We start from the raw sequence: 20,708 nt of genomic DNA on the forward strand, positions 1-20,708 counted from the left end.
CCAAGCAGGGACCTGTTTCCATTCCCCCCCTTCTCTGAGATCCCCTCCTACTGCCTGGTGATGAGAGGGGAAGGGGTCCTCTGATTTGTGTGGGGCCTCAACCTGTTCCCTTTCTCTCAGGGAGTGGGTCCACCAGTCAATCTCCCTCTCACATTCCCTGATATTCCTCAGCCTCTCCACTTCCTCCTTCAGCTCAGCCACCTGGCTGAACAGATCATTTACCTGTTCACATCTGACAAAGGTGTTGTCTCCGCTGCCCTCCATTGCAAGTGCCAGGCTCCAGCACTCTCTGCAGGAGGAGGCCCGGACACCCACGTGTTTGCATGGGACCTCTGTCTGGGTGCCCACAGCTTTTCTAACAATAGCCTTCGACTGGGTAGCAACCATGGCTGGATCTCTACAAGCAAGTGACACCTTGTGACTCGAGGGTCAGTTGGTATGAGCGCCCTCGTCCTCTGACCACTTAGAGGGATTGAACTTACCTCCTGCACTGGCAGAGGCTCGGCACCCTGCTGTACAAGCTGCAGCTATCCAGGGCACGCACGAGCACTGGTTGCTTGCTTCCTCTGTACTCTGTTACCTCCTGAGAAAGCAATGAGCTTGGCCATCAGCTTCTCAGCTCAGAAGCACCTTCATGGAGAGGGAAACCAGCCCTGGATGAGCTCTCCCAGGAGAGCTCCCTGGCACTCATCTCTATGGGGTCACTACAGGGAAGTGGAGGACCACTCGGCTGCCTTATCTCCAAGCTGGATGTGAGTCCAGGCAGACAAACCTTCAGGCAGGGATATGGGCTCAGGAACTTTCTGTACTGTGCATAGCCCTTGTTCAAATGAGGGTGTCTCTGGAAACTCCTGCAGGACAGCAGAGGGCTTTGGGGAGTGTGGCCTTGGATCCAATGTCCCTTCCCTCCCAAGGACAGTTGCTGGATGCTCAGACTGAGAGATTCCAGTAGGGGACATGAACATTCTGGGCATGAACATCAAAGCTGTCATCAGTTCTTTGGCTCCTCCTGTGAAATCCACAGAGTCTGTTCTTCCGCTCACAGTGCAGTGATATCAGACTCTGTGTTCCGTTCATTCAGGACCTGTTTGCGAAAAGGTCTTGGCCCCTGCCTGGCACAGCACCAGGCCTGTGAAGAGGACAAGTACTTCCCAGAAACCACTGACACTGCTTTGGAAGAAGATCCACTCAGGGATGGCCAGCACATGGTGGGCAGGATCCCTCATCCTTTCTCCTTCTCCAGAAAGCAGTCCCCATCCTTTGAACTCTCTAGCACTGTGGAAAGCAGCTGTGTCCTGGCCTGGAGCGGCAAGAAGTGGGGACTGCCAGCCATGCTGCGGCACTCTCAGTATTGTCACATTGAATTCAACTAAGGATCAAGGTTAGAGTGGATCCATCGTTGTTGTGGCCTGAAATGGGCAGGAGTGGAGCGTGAGCTCTGCAGGGGCAGGAGAAGGAGGCGTCAGGAGGCAGGGGCTGCATTTCAGTACCTCTTCCCTGGACACATCTCCAGCAGGCTGGTGCCATCACCACTCCGCTGAGGTCGGGCTCCTTCTGACCCTGGGAACCTGCTGCACTTCAGCACTCATGTGACTGTCCCCACCATGAGCAGCACATTCCCTTGTGATGAGGAATGCACAAGGACACACACACTCACACATTAATACACAACAGCATCAAGTCATCCACAAATTTGTGCTCCCACACTCATCCACACAAACATGGCTGCACATAAGTGCACATAAGACAAGAAGACAAGTAGGGACACAAGCAAGCGTGGAGTCTGCCAAGGACAGATGGGGTTGTTACAGAGTTAGAACTATCTGGGGAAGCACAAGGCCCCAGACATGCCCATGCGATTGTTTGTGTACTCACAGACTCCAGGGAGTGGGCACCATTCCAAAGCAGCCAGAATGTTTTCCTGAGGTCAGTGGTAGTCAGGACAGGTTCAAAACCTAGCAGCACAATGCACATACCTGGGGAGGCAACAACAAGTGACCACTGGAGGGAGTAGAGGAGGGAGGGAAAGAGTCCTCATGCACGGGAGCCCATGGGCGTCGAGCTGAGGATAGCTGAATTTTCTTCCTGAGGAAAACACTTCAAACAGCCCCACCAGAGTGACCAAGGCTGATGTCACTTGCCTGCTCTGGATGCATCCAGCACTTGAGCTGACTCTTCTGCCTTGCACTGCTGCATTTCTGCCCTGGAAATCCTGGGGCCTTTCATTCTAGCAGTAACAAGAAGCTTTCATTTGGGAATGGGCACGGCACAGCTCTGGAAATGAAAAGGCAGCAGTGCAGGAAACCAAAGCACAGCCCTTATCATTAGCTGCGATGATTTGCATTCAAGATGACTGTGTGCAAAAATTGTTACCTCTGCAAAGGGTGCCTCTGGTGCTGCGGCAATGAAGGGCAGGTATAAAAGCCAGCCCAAGTCCCTGCTCTCTCGTCTACTTCTCTGGCCTCCTTCTTCTTGAGAACCAGGTGAGTCTGAAGTCTCTTTACCTCTTCCAGAGTGAGATCTCTCCTTGATGGACATCTCAGCTGATATTGGCTATGTCCTATCCTTGGCTTTGTGACTTCTTGTCATGATAGAGGGAAGAGTGGAGAAGGTCTGCTCAGTAAGACACTGTTATGTGGTAGAGGGATCTTTTGGTTTATGCCCAAGGAAAGGCTTCCCTGGGCCAGGCTGCTTTTTGTACTGTAGTATATATAATGTGACTCCAGGCAGAGCTACCAGCTCCCCACTCAGTAGTGGCCTTGGCTCCTTTGTGACAGGGTAACAAGGCTGCTCCTCACCCACCCTTGTGCTCTCTTTCCTCCCTGATCCTCTCCCAGGTGCACCTCCAGACCCTTGAGACATGTCCTGCTACAACCAGTGCCTGCCCTGCCAGCCCTGTGGCCCCACCCCACTGGCCAACAGCTGCAACGAGCCCTGCATCAGGCAGTGCCAGAACTCCACCGTCGTCATTGAGCCTCCTGCTGTGGTGGTGACCCTGCCTGGCCCCATCCTCAGCTCCTTCCCACAGAACACCGTTGTGGGATCCTCCACCTCCGCTGCTGTTGGTAGTATCCTCAGCTGTGATGGAGTGCCCATCAACTCCAGGTGCTGTGACCTCTCTGGCATTTCCAGCCGTTACTGTGGCAGAAGGTGCCTCCCCTGCTAAAGACTCTGGGGGAAACCCCAAGGAGACACCCTGAGGAATCACAACATGGTGCTGGGCAAAGGTTCAATGTTTTCAATGCTGCTTTCAGCATAGCTGAATGATTTTGCTTTTCTCTCCCTTTTCCTTGTTTGCTTCACATCCCCTTCGCAGCAAGGTTCCCTCAAGGCCAACCTGGTGGGGACCATCTGTTTTCCTCATCCTCCATGGGGCAGGAATACAGACAGACATGATGAAGGAAAGTCTCCACAGCCAAGGGCCGCACCCTCTCAGATGACCATGTGGGGCCTCAGAGATGACCATGGAGTCATAGGGCTCCATGAACTGGCACCCCCCACTTGGAATGACTTTCTTTCCTGCTTTTGACTCATTAAAGATCTGTTGCATTCAAGCTTGGCCTCCATGTGGTCCTTTCCTCTGTGGACACTCCCCATCCTGCCAAAGGAGAAGGGGTGGAAGGGGTTGAGAACTCAAGGAAACCCTGCTCTAGTCACAGACAAATGAGCAGTTCAAACACCCTACATTGGCTCCTCTTTTGGGAACCATCCCTTGGAGCTGAGGAAGACATCCCTAGCTGCTCTGCTGCCAGTGACCATCAAGCCTTGCTCTGCTGGTATCTCTGCCCACAAATGCCCAGAAGGCAGGAGATCCTGAGGGCTCAGCAGCCCCATGAGCTCTTGAGTAAGGGTGTTCCTCTCACTATGGTTGGAGCTGCTCTGGGGTGGTGGGGTGAAGGGTGGGGCTCTGGAAGACGATTTGCTTGCAGAATAGAAAGCAATAATTTCCTGCTGCTGGGAGTGAGGAGGCTGAGAGCCTCCCTTCAGCTGCCGCTCTGCAGCCCCAGGACAATGCCTAGAAGCTGTGTTGGGGCAGAGGGAACGTGAGGACAAATGTGCCCATGGGCAGGCAGGGGTCAGGGAGGGTAGGGGTGGTTGGGAATCACAGTGTCAGAATGTAGGTGATAAGGGACCTCCGGAGGTCATCTGCATCAGCCTTTGCTCAGATTGCCCAAAGCCACATTTAGTCCAGCCTTGAACACCTCCCAGAATGGAGATTGTACAGCTCAGACTGAGATTCCAGTAGGGGACATGAACATTCTGGGCATGAACATCAAAGCTGTTGTTAGTTCTTTCGCTTTTCCAATGAAATCTCCAGAGTCTGCTCTCCCGCTCACAGCGCAGTGATATCAGACTCTGTGTTCCATTCATTCAGGACCTGTGTTGGGAAATGGTCTCAGCCCCTGCCTGGCACAGCACCACGCCTGTGAAGAGCACAAGTACTTCCCAGAAACCACTGACACTGCTTTGGAAGCGGATCCAGTCAGGGATGGCCAGCACAAGGTGGGCTGGATTCCTTAGCCTTTCTTTTTGCCCAGAAAGCAATCCCCATCCTTTGAACTCTCTAGCACTGGGGAGAGCAGCTGTGTCCTGGCCTGGAGAGGCAGGGAGTGGGGACTGCCAGCCATGCTGAGGCACTCCCAATATTGTCACACTGAATTCAACTAAGGATCAAGGTTGGAGTGGATCCATCCTTGTTGTGGTCTGAAAGTGAGCTCTGCAGGGGCAGGAGAAGGAAGTGTCAGGAGGCAGGGACTGCATTTCAGTGCCTCTACCCTGGACACATCTCCAGCAGGCTGGTGCCATCACCACTCCCCTGCACTCAGGCTCCTTCTGACCTGGGAACCTGTTGCTCTGTGGTGCTCATGGACAGAGCAGTGGACAGTATCCCTGCCACAACCATGCCACATGACCTCTTGATGAGTGACACACAAGGACACATACACACAGGCTGAGGCACAATGGCATGGAATCATGCACAAATTTGTTCACAGTTTTTCAGAAAAACCTGACTGCTTACAAGTATATACAAGACAAACACACATAGGAACACCATGAATCATGGACTGTTCTGAGGACCCCTGGGAACTGGGCAGTTTTCAGCAGGGTGGGATCCAAACCCGGCAGTGCAACATCTGGGGAAGCAACATCAAGTGATCACCAGGGTGAACTGAGGAGGAAGAGAAGAAGGCATACGAGGAGAAGGCTGAGATACTTAATGCCTTCTTTGCCTACATCTTCAATAGTCAGACCAGCTATCCCCAGGGTGCTCAGCCTCCTGAGCTGGAAGATAAGGACGGAGAGCAGAACAACCCACCCATAATCCAGAAGGAAGCAATCAATGATCTGCTTCTGCACCTAGACACACATAAGTCTATGGGGCTGGATGGGATTCACCCAAGAGTACTCAGGGAGCTGGCGGGAGAGCTTACCAAGCCTGTCTCCATCATTTATCAACAATCCTGGTCAACAGGGCAGGTACCAGATGACTGGAGGGTGGCTAATGTGACGCCCATCTACAAGAAGGGTCGGAAGGAGGATCCGGGGAACTACAGGCCTGTCAGCCTGACCTCGGTACCAGGAAAGATCATGGAGAGGATCATCTTGAGTGAGCTCTCACGGCAAGTGCAGGGCAGCCAAGGGATCAGGGCCAGCCAGCATGGGTTTAGGAAGGGGAGGTCCTGCTTAACCAACCTGATCTCTTTCTATGACCATGTGACCCGCCTTCTGGATGCGGGGAAGGCTGTGGACGTTGTCTGTCTGGACTTTGGTAAGGCCTTTGACACCGTCCCCCACAGCATTCTCCTGGAGAAGCTGGCGAATCATGGCATAGACAAGTGTACTCTTCGCTGGGTTAAAAACTGGATGGATGGCCGTGCCCAGAGAGTTGTGATTAATGGGGTGAAATCCTCTTGGTGGCCGGTCACCAGTGGTGTCCCTCAGGGCTCAGTTTTGGGGCCAGTTTTGTTTAATATCTTTATCAATGATCTGGATGAGGGGATTGAGTGCACCCTCAGTAAGTTTGCAGATGACACCAAGCTCGGTGGGAGTGTTGATCTGCTTGAGGGTAGGAAGGCTCTCCAGAGGGACCTGGACAGGCTGGATCGATGGGCCAAGGCCAACTGTATGAGGTTTAATAAGGCCAAGTGCCGGCTCCTGCATTTCGGTCACAACAACCCCAAGCAATGCTACAGGCTTGTGGAAGAGTGGCTAGAAAGCTGCCCAGCAGAAAAGGACGTGGGGGTGCTGGTGGACGGCCAGCTTAACATGAGCCAGCAGTGTGCCCAGGTGGCCAAGAAGGCCAACAGCATTCTGGCTTGTATCAGGAATAGCGTGGCCAGCAGGAGTAGGGAAGTGATGGTGCCTCTGTACTCGGCACTGGTGAGGCCTCACCTCGAGTGCTGTGTTCGGTTCTGGGCCCCTCTGTACAAGAGGGACATAGAAGTGCTGGATTGTGTCCAGAGGAGAGCTACCAGGCTGGTGAGGGGTCTGGAGAACAGGGCATATGAGGAGAGGCTGGGGGAGCTGGGCATGTTTAGCTTGGAGAAGAGGAGGCTGAGGGGAGACCTCATTGCCCTCTACAACTACCTGAAAGGAGGTTGTAGAGAGGTGGGTGTTGGCCTCTTCTCCCAGATGAATAATGACAGGACCAGAGGAAATGGTCTGAAGTTGCGGCAGGGGAGGTTTAGATTAGATATTAGGAGGAATTACTTTACTGAAAGAGTGGTCAGGCACTGGAACAGCCTGCCCAGGGAGGTGGTTGAGTCACCATCCCTAGATGTGTTTAAGAAGCGTCTAGATGTGGCACTTCAGGGCGTGGTCTAGTGGCAGAGATTGTAGGTTGTTTGGTTGGACTCGATGATCTTAAGGGTCCTTTCCAACCATGAAGATTCTGTGATTCTGCGATTCTGTGAAGGGAAAGAGGACATGCCAGGTCCTCATGCACAGAAGCGTCCAGCTGAGGATGGCTGAAGATTTGTCCTGAGAACGGCACTTCAAACAGCCCCACCAGAGTGACCAAGGCTGATGTCACTTGCCTGCTCTGGAACCATCTAGCACTTCAGCTCAGTCTTCTGCCTTGCACTGCTGCATTCCTGCCCTAGAAATCCTGGTGCCTTTCATCCCAGTGATCATAGGAAGCCTTCACTGGGGAATGGGCATGGAACAAACCTGGAAATGAAAAGGCAGCAGTGTTGGAAACCAAAGCACAGCCCATATCATTAGCTGCATGGTTTGCATTCAAGATGACTGTGTGCAAAAATTGTTACCTCTGCAAAGGGTGCCTCTGGTGCTGCGGCAATGAAGGGCAGGTATAAAAGCCAGCCCAAGTCCCTGCTCTCTCATCCACTTCCCTGGCCTCCTTGATCTTGGGAACCAGGTGAGTCTGCAGTTCCTTCTCCTTCTCTTCCAAAGTGAGGTCTCTCCTCGATGGTCATCTCAGCTGACATTGGTTCTCTCCTGTCCTGTGGTTTGCATGTTGTTGTCATGATGGAGGGAGGTGTGGAGAAGGTCTCCGGGCCAGGCTGCTCTTTGTAGGGTGATAAAGACTGTGTGTCTCCTGGCCAAGATTCCAGCTCCCCACTCAGTAGTGGCCTTGGCTCCTTTGTGACAGGGTAACAAGGCTGCTCCTCACCCACCCTTGTACTCTCTTTCCTCCCTGATCCTCTCACAGGTGCACATCCACCCTTGAGACATGTCCTGCTACAACCAGTGCCTGCCCTGCCGGCCTTGTGGCCCGACCCCACTGGCCAACAGTTGCAATGAGCCCTGTGTCAGGCAGTGCCAGAACTCCACCGTCGTCATTGAGCCTCCTGCTGTGGTGGTGACCCTGCCAGGCCCCATCCTCAGCTCCTTCCCACAGAACACCATTGTGGGATCCTCCACCTCTGCTGCTGTTGGCAGCATCCTCAGCTGTGATGGAGTGCCCATCACCTCTGGGTGCTGTGACCTCTCTGGCATTTCCAGACGCTACTGTGGCAGAAGGTGCCTCCTCTGATAAAGATGCTGGGAAAGCCCCAGGGAGACACCTCGAGCAACTCAGAACATGGTGCTGAGCAAGGGATCGAGATTTAGGACGTGTTTGCAATGTAGCTGAATGGCTTTGCTTTTCTCTCCCTTTTCTTTGTTTGCTTTGGTTCCCCTTTGCAGCAAGGTGCCACTAATGCCAGCCTTCTGTCTCCTCTCCCTCTATGTGGCAGGCAGACAGGTATCATGCAAGAGCTCCCACACAGACAAGGACCGCAGAGCCTCTGCTGCTGCCCGTGGGGCTCCATGAACTGTTGACCCCCACCTGGAGTGACTTTGTTTCCCTCTTTGGGCTCATTAAAGTTCTGCTGCATTCAAGCCTGGCCTCCATGTGGTCCTTCCCTCTGTGGACACTCCCCAGGCTGCCAATGGAGAAGGGTGTTGCTCTGGGGTGGAAGGGGTTGAGGGCACAAGGAGACCTGTCTCCATTCTCAGAGGAGTGGGAGGCTGGGACAGCTTGCAGGGGCTCCTCTTTTGAGCACCGTCCCTTAGAGCTGAGGAAGATATCCTGGGCTGCTGTGCTGCCAGTGACCATCAGGTCTTGTCTTGCTGTGATCTTTGCCCACAAATGCCTAGGAAGACAAGAGTCCCTGAGATATTAGCAGCCCCATGAGCTCTTGAGGAAGGGCGTTCCTTGTGGTATGGCCGCAGATTCGCTGGGCTCTCGGGGGTTCAGTAATCGGCTGCCATTCTGGGGGGAAAGGATTTTTTTGCATGTTAATCTCAGCACTTCTTGTTGGAGGAAATGTCACTTGGTAGCTACTATGGTCTGATATCCTATTTCCTGAATGAAAATTTAGATGTCTTGAGAAAAGTCTACAAGTGGAAGGATGGAAATCCCCACACCTATGTCCTTCATCAAGAGGAAATTATAGCTCATGCAGCATATCTCAGAATGACTGGAGGCCTAAAGCTTTATAAGGGCATTTCACTTGCATCCCTGAAATCTTTTTTCCCTAGTCATGCTATTGATAACCATCCTCAACAGCAGGACAGTTGGACTTCCTAACTCTACTGCACTAAGCCTTGTAATAAGCAGAAGGTACCTCAGGTTCTTCACAATGATGATACCATCTGCAATTCTCTGTGCAGAAAAGGGAGGGATGGTGTTTCTTCTGACAGATGAGGAAGCCCTTTGGCCAAAGCACCGCCAGAGCCCTGCTACTGGCTCTTGGCATGAACTCCAGTTTGTGCACGTGAGAAGATCTTGGAAAGGTAGAAAAAGGACACAGGATCCATGCAGGTTTTACACTTCAAATTAAGGGCACTGTTGACAGAGGTTGTTCTTTTTTCACAGTGATTTTAATCATGCTGGGGTTCTGCTTTGCAGAAGGCAGGCACTGAGCTATCGCAATCTGTGCTTCCCATTTCACTGCTGTGGCCTGTTTCAATGGCCCGTGTGTCTTCACCTACATGGGAGGCCCCTCCAAAGGGTCACTAGGCAGAGCAGTGGCTCTTCTTTACATCATTCTTACTCCCCTGCGCAACCCCTTGATTTAGACCCTAAGGAAGAAGGATGTTGTTGTGGTTTTGGACAAATTGCCCAATGGCCATTGACAGATTCTCCCCTCCCCCACCTCTCACACACGGAGAGGAGGAGAGATAAAGAGATTTATGAGTTTAGAAGAAACTAAACTACTTTAATGAAATATTAATAATAAAATATAAAGGAAAAATGAGATAGATACAGTATATACAAAACCATATTAATCTCCCAGGACGATGTCACCAGCAGGCACTGGGGAAGTCCCAGACTAGACTCAGTGTTGTGTGCAAACTGGATTCCAGAGCTGGAGTCAGGAACACATGGATCGGGATCAAAGGCAGATGAGCAGACAGCGTCCTCCTCAGACATCGGCTATTGAAGAAAAGAGACTGACCCTTTGATGCCTCAGCTTTTCTACTGAGCATGGGGCAGATGGGATGGAATACCCCTGTTGGTCAGTTTTGGGTCACTTGCCGTGTCCACTCCTCCCTGCAGGTGGGATCCCTCTATGCTTTTCCGTTTCCGACCCTCCAATGGGGCAAATAACCACAGTAGCTGACCTTGGGTGTTACAGCAGTAAGTATAAGCAAGAGCCTCTCTGCATACCATTCCTTGGCACTAATTGTAAACACTGGTCTTATCACTCTGAGAAGGAACCGTTTTTGGCACAATATGCTGTTACATTCAGAGAGTTAGAAGAGGCCTAGCTAAGAAGTAAAATTAATGAACAGAAAGTTGGTTCTACTTTAGCTCAAACCAGGACAGATGTGAAAGCTGCTCTGAGGAGTTTCTAGAGTTGGTATGTCTTCACATGAAGTAAACAACTGGCAGGGTACTGTCACCCTAATACTAAGATCACCGTACATCAAGGAGTTAATGATCCATGTAACCTGAGGAGGCCCTGGCCTCTGCTGTGCTGTGCTACATGCAGAGCTTGGACTTCACAGCCGTGTTGTGCTGCACAAATCCCTTGGCCAGAGGACAAACTCAGCCACTCGATTGTAACCGATGAGCCTGTAGGCAGCTCCTGCTCGGTGCCAGTGATTGCACTACCTGCATGTCCTTGCCTCTATCTAAGTATACGGTATGAGGTTCTCGTGTGAACATTGTTTCTGTCTGAAAGCAGAAATGATGAATAGAGCTGTTTTCTTTTATGAAAATCCTCTAAAACTTGATGGACTGGAATGGGGTAACCCTTTCACGGGCAGGACCTGCATGGCATGCTGTGCCCTGATTAGAGGTGCCGATTTGACAGCACATAGGGCTCCAGCATCCGAAGGACATAGGATCCTCTATACTGCCTTCTCTTTCTTCATAGTCTTAGTTTAAGAACTGGCATTTTAAGGGATACTTTTCAGAGTCTGAGTGACTTTATTCTGTGTATCAGAACAAGTGAGCAGCAAAATATTTGGTTTAGTCGGCAGGTCCCAGTGGGAAATGCCCCTGCAGAGAAAGGATAGTGAAGAAGAGACAGACCGAATGCCTGGCTGGCCCCACACACAGTCATGGGGGGCCATCACAAGACACTTGGCCTAGGTGGTTTTCCTGGTGAATTGGAAAATTGACGAGGAATTTGCTGAATGTCCCAGCCCACATGAAGTAGTAACATGTTTCAAGAAACATGGGGGTAGAGCAAAGAAAAGGGAAATTGGTGCTGTGTTTGGTTGTTAGTACCATGCTTGAAGTGGACGTGGGGATGTTTGGAGCTGAAGCAGCAGCCCTGTGTGAGATGCAGGTGCAGCAGCACAAAGGGGTGTGGGCAGCAAGTGGTGCAGGGTTGGGGTGGGGAGCGGGTGAACATGATGGCATCCCCCTTCCCTTGAGCAAACAAGCCCAGGGAAGGGGCATCCCCTCTTCAGCATGGGGACAGGAATGAGGCCAGGGATTGGCATGAGTGGGAACGAACCCTTATGTTCTGCAGGCAGTACCCTCTCGCTACAGGCAATGACACACCCTGCACCTGCATGCAAAACACAAGAGGAAAAAAGGCCAGCACAGCTATTAAAACTGGGGAAAATATCAAGAATGCATGAACATTCCCAGGGTAGCCAAACCATGTTTTCTTCTGCTCTGCAAATGAATGTTGCTTCTGCCTTTCTCTGCTTTTTGAAGAGAGGGTATTTCCCTTCAAGTGTTTCCCTCCTCCCTTCAAGGAGACAGGTTCACTACTCTATCACTTCTGATGTCCCAGCCTCAGTGTCTGCAGCCTGAGGGGAGGCTGGCTTGTCCCAGAGACATACCCTTCTGCTGCCACATGAGTGTGTCACTGTGGCACTGCTCCCTTTGCAAGGGCAGAGGCTGGGCCCAGACCCTTGAGCAGATCAACAAGGCCAGGCAGGAGCTTCCAGCACTGCAGGATTTTTTTTTTTTTTTTGATTGTAATGTGGGAATTCTTTGTTGGGCTGCAGGAATGGGGATGTTCTCTAGTTTTTATCTTTTCCTTCACACGCAGACCTGAGACGTGGAGAGGCTCAATGGCTGGAAAGGCCATGACAGCTTCGACTCTGCTGTGGCTTCGCTGTGTCTTACAGTGAGAAAGAAGCTGACTGAACCCCTGCCACACCCTTGAGCTCACTAAAGGTGATGGGGCTGGACAGTGTCTCATTTGTTCCTTACCTGTAGGGTCTGAAGGACTTGCCTGGAGTCCTCTAGAGGGGCTGAGAGCTGTTGTCAGGGGTCCTGCTTCTCCGTGGAGCGTGTGCATGATTGTGCTCAAGTATATGTTCCTCTGGCTGTGCTCATGTCGGCATTAGCCCACACACGTGTAACACACATGCAAATATGAGTGTGCACAAATGGTCTGTGTGTGTGTGTGTGTGTGTTTGGGCAATTGTGTCCATAAGTGTGTATGTGTTATAGCACACACACGTGCCTTCATGCAGGAGAGCATGAATGTGTGTGACTGCTCTGCGTATGCGTAATTGTGCGGGCGTAGGTGTGTGTACATCTGTGTAGAGGAGCATGAATGTAATCTGTATGCAAATGCATGTGTGCAGGAGCACGCAGGAGCACGCATACCTATAAGCATGTGTGTGTGTGAATATCTGTGTGTACCTGTTGGTGGGGGGAGTGGCCATGCATGTTGCTATGGACATGGGCTCCTTTGGAAATGTGTGTGCACACACCTCGTTATAAATGCACAGGTATGAGTTGCTCTTTGGGTGTGTGTCAGCTGACGTGTGTGGTTGTGCTCATGTGTGTTTGTGCGTGCACTGAAGGGGAAATTCAACTTGTAACTGCTCAGCAGTGGTAATTTGTGACCAAGGAATGACCTGCCACAAAGGGCACAAAGGCCCAAATGCAGCAGGGGATAAAGTGGCTGGAAGCAAGAATGCGGAGACAGAAGGACTCTCTGGAAGGGAGAGCAGTTTCCCTTGGTGATGAGATGAGAAACAGCTGCAGCATTGTCTTGTACCAACCCTGGAATGGGAATGGTGAGTGGCCACCTTTGGGCAGCAGAGCTGGTGCTGAGGGATCGACCCAATGCCAGGCTGAGGTGTCCCATGCACCATTCACAGGACTGGTGCTGCTGCCAGTGTATGTAAGGAATCGGCTTCTGACACATATTTCCAGACTCCTTGTAGAACTGCTTATGGTGGTAGGACTCTGGCCAATACATTGATCATTTGGTGGTTGGTTTGGTTTCTTTTTTTAAATCTAAGCATAAGCATGTGTTTCATTTGCCTCAACTGGTACAATAAAATTCCCCAACAGCACACATATTTGTATCTCCATGCCTGTGAGTGTGCATACCTCGGTGTGCATATGGCTGTGCATGTGTGTGCACCCATGAGGGTAAGTCAAAGGTCTTGATGAAGTCAAGGTACACCCCAGGCAGTGCCCCTCCCCTTCCCACAGTGCCTGTCAGCTCCTCATGGAAAGCAGTGAGGTTGGTGAGGCATCATTTGCCCTCAGTAAAACCATGTCAGCTGCTCCCAATTCCCTTCTTGCCTTTCATGCATTTAGAGAAGGTTCCTGAGAATATTGTCTCCATCTTCTTTCCAGGGACTGAGTAGAGGCTGCCCGGTCCGATCCTTGAACACTCTTGGATCCCAAGTGATCCCATGAACTTGTGTTTGTCCATATGGTAGTAAAAGATCCTTAATTCCTTATTCTTCTACTGTGGGTGCTGCTTCATTCCCATAGAGTCTGTGGGGAGGGTGAGGGATGTGGTTGGCCTGAGGAGAAACCATACCAGTAAAATGTTAGGTGAAATAGAGACTGGGTATGTCAACCTTTTACCTGTCATTTGTCACCAAGTTGCCATCCTCACCAAGGTTAAGCCCATATATACTTAGCCTTCCAAGCACACCCATCCTGTGGTGAAACCCCATGTCCAAGGTACTCGAGGATAGTGGTGGAAGGGTGGAAAGGCTGAAGCTGGGCACATTACTCTCATCAGCTGCATCTCCCCTTCCCACCAAATGCAGATCAGTCTCCCCTCAACCACACTGATGCCTTGGACACAGGACTTGCAGAAGATGCAAGTCCAACACCTGTGTTGTGATCCTGGACAGTGTAGACAGCTTCTCTTTGGGCGAGAGTCTTCTCAACTAACTCCAGATGCGTAGAGACCTGTATAAGTGTGTGTATGTGTGTGTGTTGTCTAGTCTACCAGCTGTCTAGTCCCCCTTGTCAACAGAAGAAAAACTGGTGTTTGGAAGGCATGGATTGCCTGCTGTGTATGAGACAGGATGAACTGAGGCTTGGCAGTGTCTATTTCTCTCTGCTGATGATCAATGAAGCTTCAATTCTAATGCTCTGAAGGCAGTCAACAAAATTCACACTCCTCTTCCTTCCCCCTATCCAGTATCTGGAGGTACTTTGTTCTTTCTAATTAAAAATATGCAAATCACTATGCTTCATGCTAGATGTGTCAGGACATTTCCACATCTGAAACTCCACATCAGTTTTTAACAATCCATCATTCCACCCATTTTGGACTCTGTTGTGGAAACCCTTCAATGAGATTGGCGAAGTCCCCAAACTTCATAACTGTGAAAGGCTGGCTGGGCAGCAACTCTCTCCTCACACTCATTGGGAGGACGTCAGCACTTCCAAAGGGCCCTTGCTTTTCCCCCTTCCAAGTTTCATTTGAGGCATCATGTTCTCAAAGCTCTTCTTTCTGCACAAGGACACTGAAGGGGGTCCATGTGACCACTTCAGAAAGAGGAGGCATCAAGATGGCAGACACACCTTTAAGATCAGTGTGGAACTGATTTCACCTGAGTGTAGAGCTCTCCATTGAGATGATTGAATCCATACTGAACATCCTCTCCTCCCTTCTGGAAGCAGTGGTGCTTCTGGAGGTGATTTTCCTGTGTCCACCTGTCCTGGGCACTTGGCTCTTAGACCTTCAGCCAGGCCCAGGCACCAGTGCCAAGGACAGGCTGATGCCCGCCCTTGTCAGCTGTGCTCTCTTTCTCAGGGGCACTTGGGAAAATCGCTGCGACAGACCACTGAGGCTGGAGAAAAGAACCTGAGCCTGGGTGTGTCCTCAGGTAGCCATCACTGTTTGTCATTCCTTGCTTTTGGGGGAGAACTGTGTCTGTGGAGTGTTGAAGCACTCTGCAGCCCTGGAGAGCAATCAAAAGCAGGACCGGAAATGTCCAAGGGACCTGAGACACAAAGGAGTGTGGGACACTGAAGGCTGCTGTCAGTTCCCCATCAACACTGCCTAAAGCCCTCTGAGATAAACAGGGGCATTCAAAGCCTGCAACAGGGCTGGCAGAGCAGACCCACATCACTTGGGAGAGGCAGGCCATCCTGCAGCAGCACTAGGACAACTACAATCTAGCCTAGGCTTTCTCAGGTGAAGTGGATGATGCTTCATGAGCAACCATTGTGTTCCCTATGGGAGCAAATGAGATCACTGTGATGTGGTTACCAGTTGTTGGACAGAGAAACCAGCATGAACTCGGGGACATAGGGGTTCCTCCCAGTTGAGCACTGGTGGTTTTCCTGAGAAGGAGAAGAGACACGAAAAAGAGTGGGACCACTCTCTGGCAGTGGATGAGTGCAGGAAGGGTTTAACCAGAGAATCTTGTTCAGCATCTGGCTGATGGGTCTTTTACACTTGATGACACTCAGATGCAGGGCAAGGAAGGGCTCTTCCCTTCCAGAGCTACTCATTCTCCAGCTGTGGCCATCAGTGGAACCACAGGGAAAGGGAAGAAGCACACAAGCTGATAGGTTACTTGCCCTGAGGACTCACACCAGTGTACCAGCTATTTTAAGCAGAGGGCATTTACAAGCCTGGTTTGGCTTCTTTATGGTTTAGCCTCCAATGGGACTGCCCCAAGTCAGGTTTCTTGGTTCTATTCACCAGCAAAGACCCTGGATCTAGACACAGCTGTAAAAGTCACATTGGCATGTGCTTCACAGCAGCACAGGCTGGGGAGGCAGAGGCCCATCCTCACCAGAGCCCCAAGTGCCACTGCTGGGCAGGGTGAGCTCAGAGCCCCATGCAAGCGAGCTCTGTACTTGCTCACCCATAGCAGCATCTGAAGGGACTGGGTCTGGTGCTGCTGGTACCAGAAGATGTAGGGATTGGAATCGCGGGTGGAGAAATTGCAGTTCAGAGTTGCCTTGTGTCCCACCTGGATGGTCATTTCTGCTGGGAACTGGAGCACAGAGTCCTTTTGGGCATGACCTGTAAAGCCAGAAAGAGCTTTCAGCTCTGCTTGCCAATGGACCTGTCTATCACTTCATCCCTTTGCTCACTGTCCCCACTGTCCATCTCACTTTTCCTTGCCTCAGAAATGATGAGCTGTTTGCCCTTGTTTGTTCTGCAGCTTCTTGTTTGTAGCCATCCCTATAGAGATTGGTAGCTTTGTATCCAATACATGGAGCAAAGAAGCTGCTCTATGCCATGTTGGTCCATTCCCCAGCACCTTTCCCTCTTTTCAGGCTTAATATGCATTAGCAGCACATTCAGGAATGCTGAGCAGCTGCAAAGTTCAGGTGAGGTCTTATTCCTCCTTTGATGCCCATTACTCCTGACATCTCCCAGATTATTTGCTGTACCCATATGCATTCCTTGATCTCCCTACAGAAACACTCTGAGGCATCAGCACTCACATCTCCTCCCTTCCACCACCAGATGCACAAACTCTTGCCTCAATCTCCCCAGCCTGAAAGTCACATCTCACCAAAGTCAGCCAGTCCCACCAGGGCTGACAGGAAAATCAGGACCGTGTCACGCTCTCTCTTCAGGGGGTGCCCAGGGCCCTACGAGCATGAGGGACCTGAGGCTTGCACCTTCACCTCTTCTTCTACCTCTGCCCGATCAAAGAGGCCTCCAAACCACAGCCCAGAGGGTGGAGCAAAACTCTCGCCCTCCTGCTCCAGCCAGGCCTCTTTGGGCCTGTCCCCCGACCTCTACAACAAGGCAGCCCTCTAGAGACTTAAAAGAGCCATGGTTTGAGTAGTGTCCATATAAGGGACAGGGATCCCTCGAGAACTTCTCCTGACACCCACCACCTAGCCAGCTGCACAGTCCTGCACCCAGCTCTGCAGGAGAGAGAGAAGGTAACCCTGCACCCACCCATGTCCACCATGTCCCTGGGACTAACAAGGACTCTCTCTCACTCCGCGATGCTCACGGTCCCTGCTTGCTTGTCTCTACCTGGATCTTGCTTCGGAGAATATCTGGTCTGTGAGGTATCGACATTAAACTTGTTCTTTGCCTTTCATCTGTGCTTTTGTGGTTGTTCCTGCATCCTGCCTGCTTCGGCTCACACACACTGTATCAGTTGTGTCTTTCTGTTCTAAGAGAGCCTGGAGACATGAGTGGGGTGGAAGAGATCCCCAGCCCCTGCCCGTGGAGCAGCAGTGGGCGGTCCCTGCGGCAGGAGCGAGGGCTGGGCGGCTGCCCGTGGGCAGGAGGATCTCTGCCGCCCGCCGCCCTGTGCGGAGGGGAAAACGCGGCTCCTGTCCGGGAGCCAGCGGGGCCGGCCGCTGCCATCGCTCCTTGCCGGGCCCCGCCAGACACCGCGAGTGCTCCGTGCGCGATTCCTGCCCCCGCGGCGGCGGCAGTGTGGCGGGGGATTTTTGTGTGCGTCCCGCTAGGAGTGCGGGGTTGCCGCTGTCGGGGCCGGTGGGGCAGGGGAGGCAGCGAGGGGCGAGAGGGCGGTTGGGGCGAGGCGGCCCCGGCCGGCGGAGCGGCAGCGCCCCCTGGCGGGCCCGCGCGGGGCTGTCCCCCCGGCCCCGACACACACGCCCGGACCCGCCCACGCCGGTTCCTGCCCGGCCGCAGCCCCGGCTCCTCTCCCCGTGTCTCCCAGGGCGCAGTAATACACCGCCCCGTCCCCGCGCCGGGGCCGGGCGAGCCACAGGGCGCTGGAGCGGCGGTCTGCCGACACCCACAGCCGCCCCGGCGGGACCTGCACTGGTTTATCTCCGGTGAAACCTGTCACAATGTGATGCGGTGCCTGGTCTGGAAGCTGACGATACCACTGAACGTTCATGTTCCCCTGAATATTGGGGTGTGAGCAGTTGATGTTGATGCCGGTGCCCTCGGGGGTCTCTACCGTCGGCTGCTGCTGTACCTGGGCTCCTCCTGCAGCTGCTGCTGGGAAAGGAGAACGAAAGGACAACAACTCTTAAAGATGGTCCAGCTCTGATGGCTCTTGTAACAGAGAAATAGTCAGGAAGAGTGGCAGTGACACAGGTCAGGAAGAGATGGCAACATGGGCCTATCAACACGAATGGAAAGTGACCCGGGTGTGGGTGTCTGAAGGCATGAGAGAAGGCAGGGAGGGACATTGAAATTTATGCATGCAGAGATTAGATAAAAGCCAGATGGATGGATGGATGGCAAGAGAGGACCAGGAGGGGAAGTGGGTGTTACAGCAAAGGACAGAGGGCTATATTGAGGACAATAAGAACTGCAGAATGCACAGGGGAAGGAAAGGGTGCATGCAAAGGTGGACATGAATGCAAAGCAGGTCTACCAATAGAAATGGTGAACACATCGGGAAAACAGCAAGAGGAGACTCGGAGGCACAAATGATGGCAGAGAGGCAGGAGGGGGAAAGAGAGGCTGAAGAAGGAGAGGGAAGAGTTAGTGCTGGGCTCCCCGGGGAACACGCCGGGCACAGCCCCGGCCCCATCCACGGCCGCCAGCCCCACGCACCCAGCAGCAGCGCGGCCAGCCCTGCGCCCCGGCACCACCGCATCCCGCCGCTCGCGCCTCGCTACCCGCCGCCAGCCCCGACTCTCTGCTCCGGCTGCTCCGCCCCCTCCCCTCCCCTCCCCTCCCCTCCTCCACCAACTCCACCCCGGGGCTCAGCCCTGTACCGGTGCCACTCGGGGGCTCACGTGGGCTCAGAGCGCTCAGGGGCTCTTCCCGGCACAGGCAGCACTTTGCCCAACTGGGAAATGGACTCTCCCCGTCCTCCAGCAAGAAGAAGCCTGCACAGCGCCAGCGGCAGCCTGGCACTTCAGAGGGGCCTTGGTCCAGCACATGCACCAGCTTCCCAGAGCTCTCTACGAGCCCAGGGGCTGGAACCAGCAGCCACTCATTTCCTGCAGCTGGGAGTGAGGAGGCTGAGAGCCTCCCTTCAGCTGCTGCTCTGCAGCCCCAGCACAATGCCTAGGAGTTGTGTTGGGGCAGAGGGAGTGTGAGGACAAATGTGCCCATGGGTGGGCAGGGGTCAGGGAGGGCAGGGGTGGTGGGGAATCCCAGTGTCAGAATGTAGGTGAGAAGAGATCTCCAGAGGTCATCTAGACCAACACCTGCATTGAATAGTTCCCATTATATCAGGCCACTTCAGGATGGAGATTGCAGAAACCCCCAGGGAAATCCATTCCTGTTCTCAACTTGTTTAGCACGTTAGTGAATTTGAGCTTGCCATGCTCCAGCTACTGTCCATTACCTCTACTCCTGTCATTGGGCACTTCCAGAGTCTAGGCCACCTTCTCGGTTTCCTTGAAACAGGTACTTCATGGACCTGCTGGGAACAATTTGGCTTACAGAGATCAGTATCCTGCCTCTTCCCTGTACTTGGGTGTCATCCCCAAACTTGCAGGAATTGCTGACCTTCCCACTACTGTTCATGAAAACACGAGGAAGTGTTGGTGCTACTGCTGATCCCTGAGGGACCCCACAAGGTCGTGTCTGCCAGCTGGGCTTTGCACCACTGCTCACAACTCTTTCTGACCGACATTCCACTCTTACCTTACCATCCTCTTATTGAGCCCAACTACCTCCAATTAGGTCATAAAAAGGACAGGAGAGGCTGTCAGAGGTCCTGCTATACTCTAGATACTCGTCTCCACTGCCTTTTCTTGTCCACAGTGCTCATCACCTCCTGAGAATGCAATGAGCTTTGCCCTCAACTACACTAGAGTCTCGGCTCAGAAGCAGCTCCACAGAGAGGGAAGTCATCCCTGGCTGAGCTGTCCCAGCAGAGCTCCCTGGCAATGAGCTCACCAAAGTACATGAAAGGGAAGGGGGAAGCCTTGGCCACACTGTCTCCTGGTTGGGCCTGAGTCCAGGAAGACAAACATTCGGGAGGGGAGATGGGCTCAGGAACTCCATACACCCTTGACACCCCGTGTCGGAAAGAGGGTCCCTTTTGGAAACCCTGTAGGACAGCACTAGGCTTTGGTGGATGTGGCCTCAAATCTAATGTCTGTACCCTCCTGCGGCAGTTGCTGGGCACTCAGACTGAGATTCCAGTGTGGGACATGAAGATCCTTGTAGGCTGTAAGACCAAAGCAGTTGTCAGCTCTTTGGCTTTCCTTGTGCAAGCCACAGGGTCTGTCCTTCCACTCACCAGTGACCTCAGGCTTCATGTTCCTTTCATTCAGGACCTGTTTGATCCAAGGTCTCAGCCCCTGCCTGACATGGCATCAGGTCAATGTGCTGCAGAAGCCCATTTGGCATTGACATGGACATGAGAGAGGACCGTGTGCCACCCCAGACACCACCGACACTAGTGTTCATAATGGGCATGAACATCAAAGCTGTCATCAGTTCTTTGGCTTCTCCTATGAAATCCACAGAGTCTGTTCTTCCAATCACAGCGCAGTGATATCAGACTCTGTGTTCCTTTCATTCAGGACCTGTTTGGGAAAAGGTCTCAGCCCCTGCCGGGCACAGCACCACGCCTGTGAAGAGCACAAGTACGTTTGGCATTGGCTTGGGCATGAGAGAGGGCTATGTCCCATCCCAGACACATCAATAGTGCTT

The 20,708-nt window shown here is 52.6% G+C and overlaps 1 protein-coding gene across 1 annotated transcript; it reads right to left on the reverse strand.

Moving 5' to 3' along the window:
- Nucleotides 1-15,394: 15,394 nt before the first annotated feature.
- On the reverse strand, nucleotides 15,395-18,698 carry LOC128919473 (uncharacterized). The gene is made up of 4 exons (XM_054224785.1): nucleotides 18,648-18,698; nucleotides 17,739-18,083; nucleotides 16,003-16,163; nucleotides 15,395-15,472 (listed from the first exon to the last, which is right to left on the reverse strand). The coding sequence occupies exons 1-4, from the start codon at nucleotides 18,688-18,690 to the stop codon at nucleotides 15,395-15,397; spliced, it is 627 nt and encodes a 208-aa protein (XP_054080760.1). The 5' UTR covers nucleotides 18,691-18,698.
- Between the last annotated feature and the right edge of the window lie 2,010 nt (nucleotides 18,699-20,708).

This window comes from Rissa tridactyla, chromosome 19, assembly GCF_028500815.1.
Source record: "Rissa tridactyla isolate bRisTri1 chromosome 19, bRisTri1.patW.cur.20221130, whole genome shotgun sequence".
NCBI classification, from domain to species: domain Eukaryota; kingdom Metazoa; phylum Chordata; class Aves; order Charadriiformes; family Laridae; genus Rissa; species Rissa tridactyla.

Excerpts from the sequence above, each read along its gene's own strand:
- LOC128919473 (XM_054224785.1), bottom strand. The coding sequence starts at position 18,690 with ATGCGGTGGTGCCGGGGCGCAGGGCTGGCCGCGCTGCTGCTGG. Across the intron at positions 16,164-17,738 it reads GCAGGAACCGGCGTGGGCGG|GTCATGCCCAAAAGGACTCT; the intron begins GTCCGGGCGTGT and ends CTGGCTTTACAG. Across the intron at positions 15,473-16,002 it reads CCCTTCAGATGCTGCTATGG|GAAAACCACCAGTGCTCAAC; the intron begins GTGAGCAAGTAC and ends TCTCCTTCTCAG.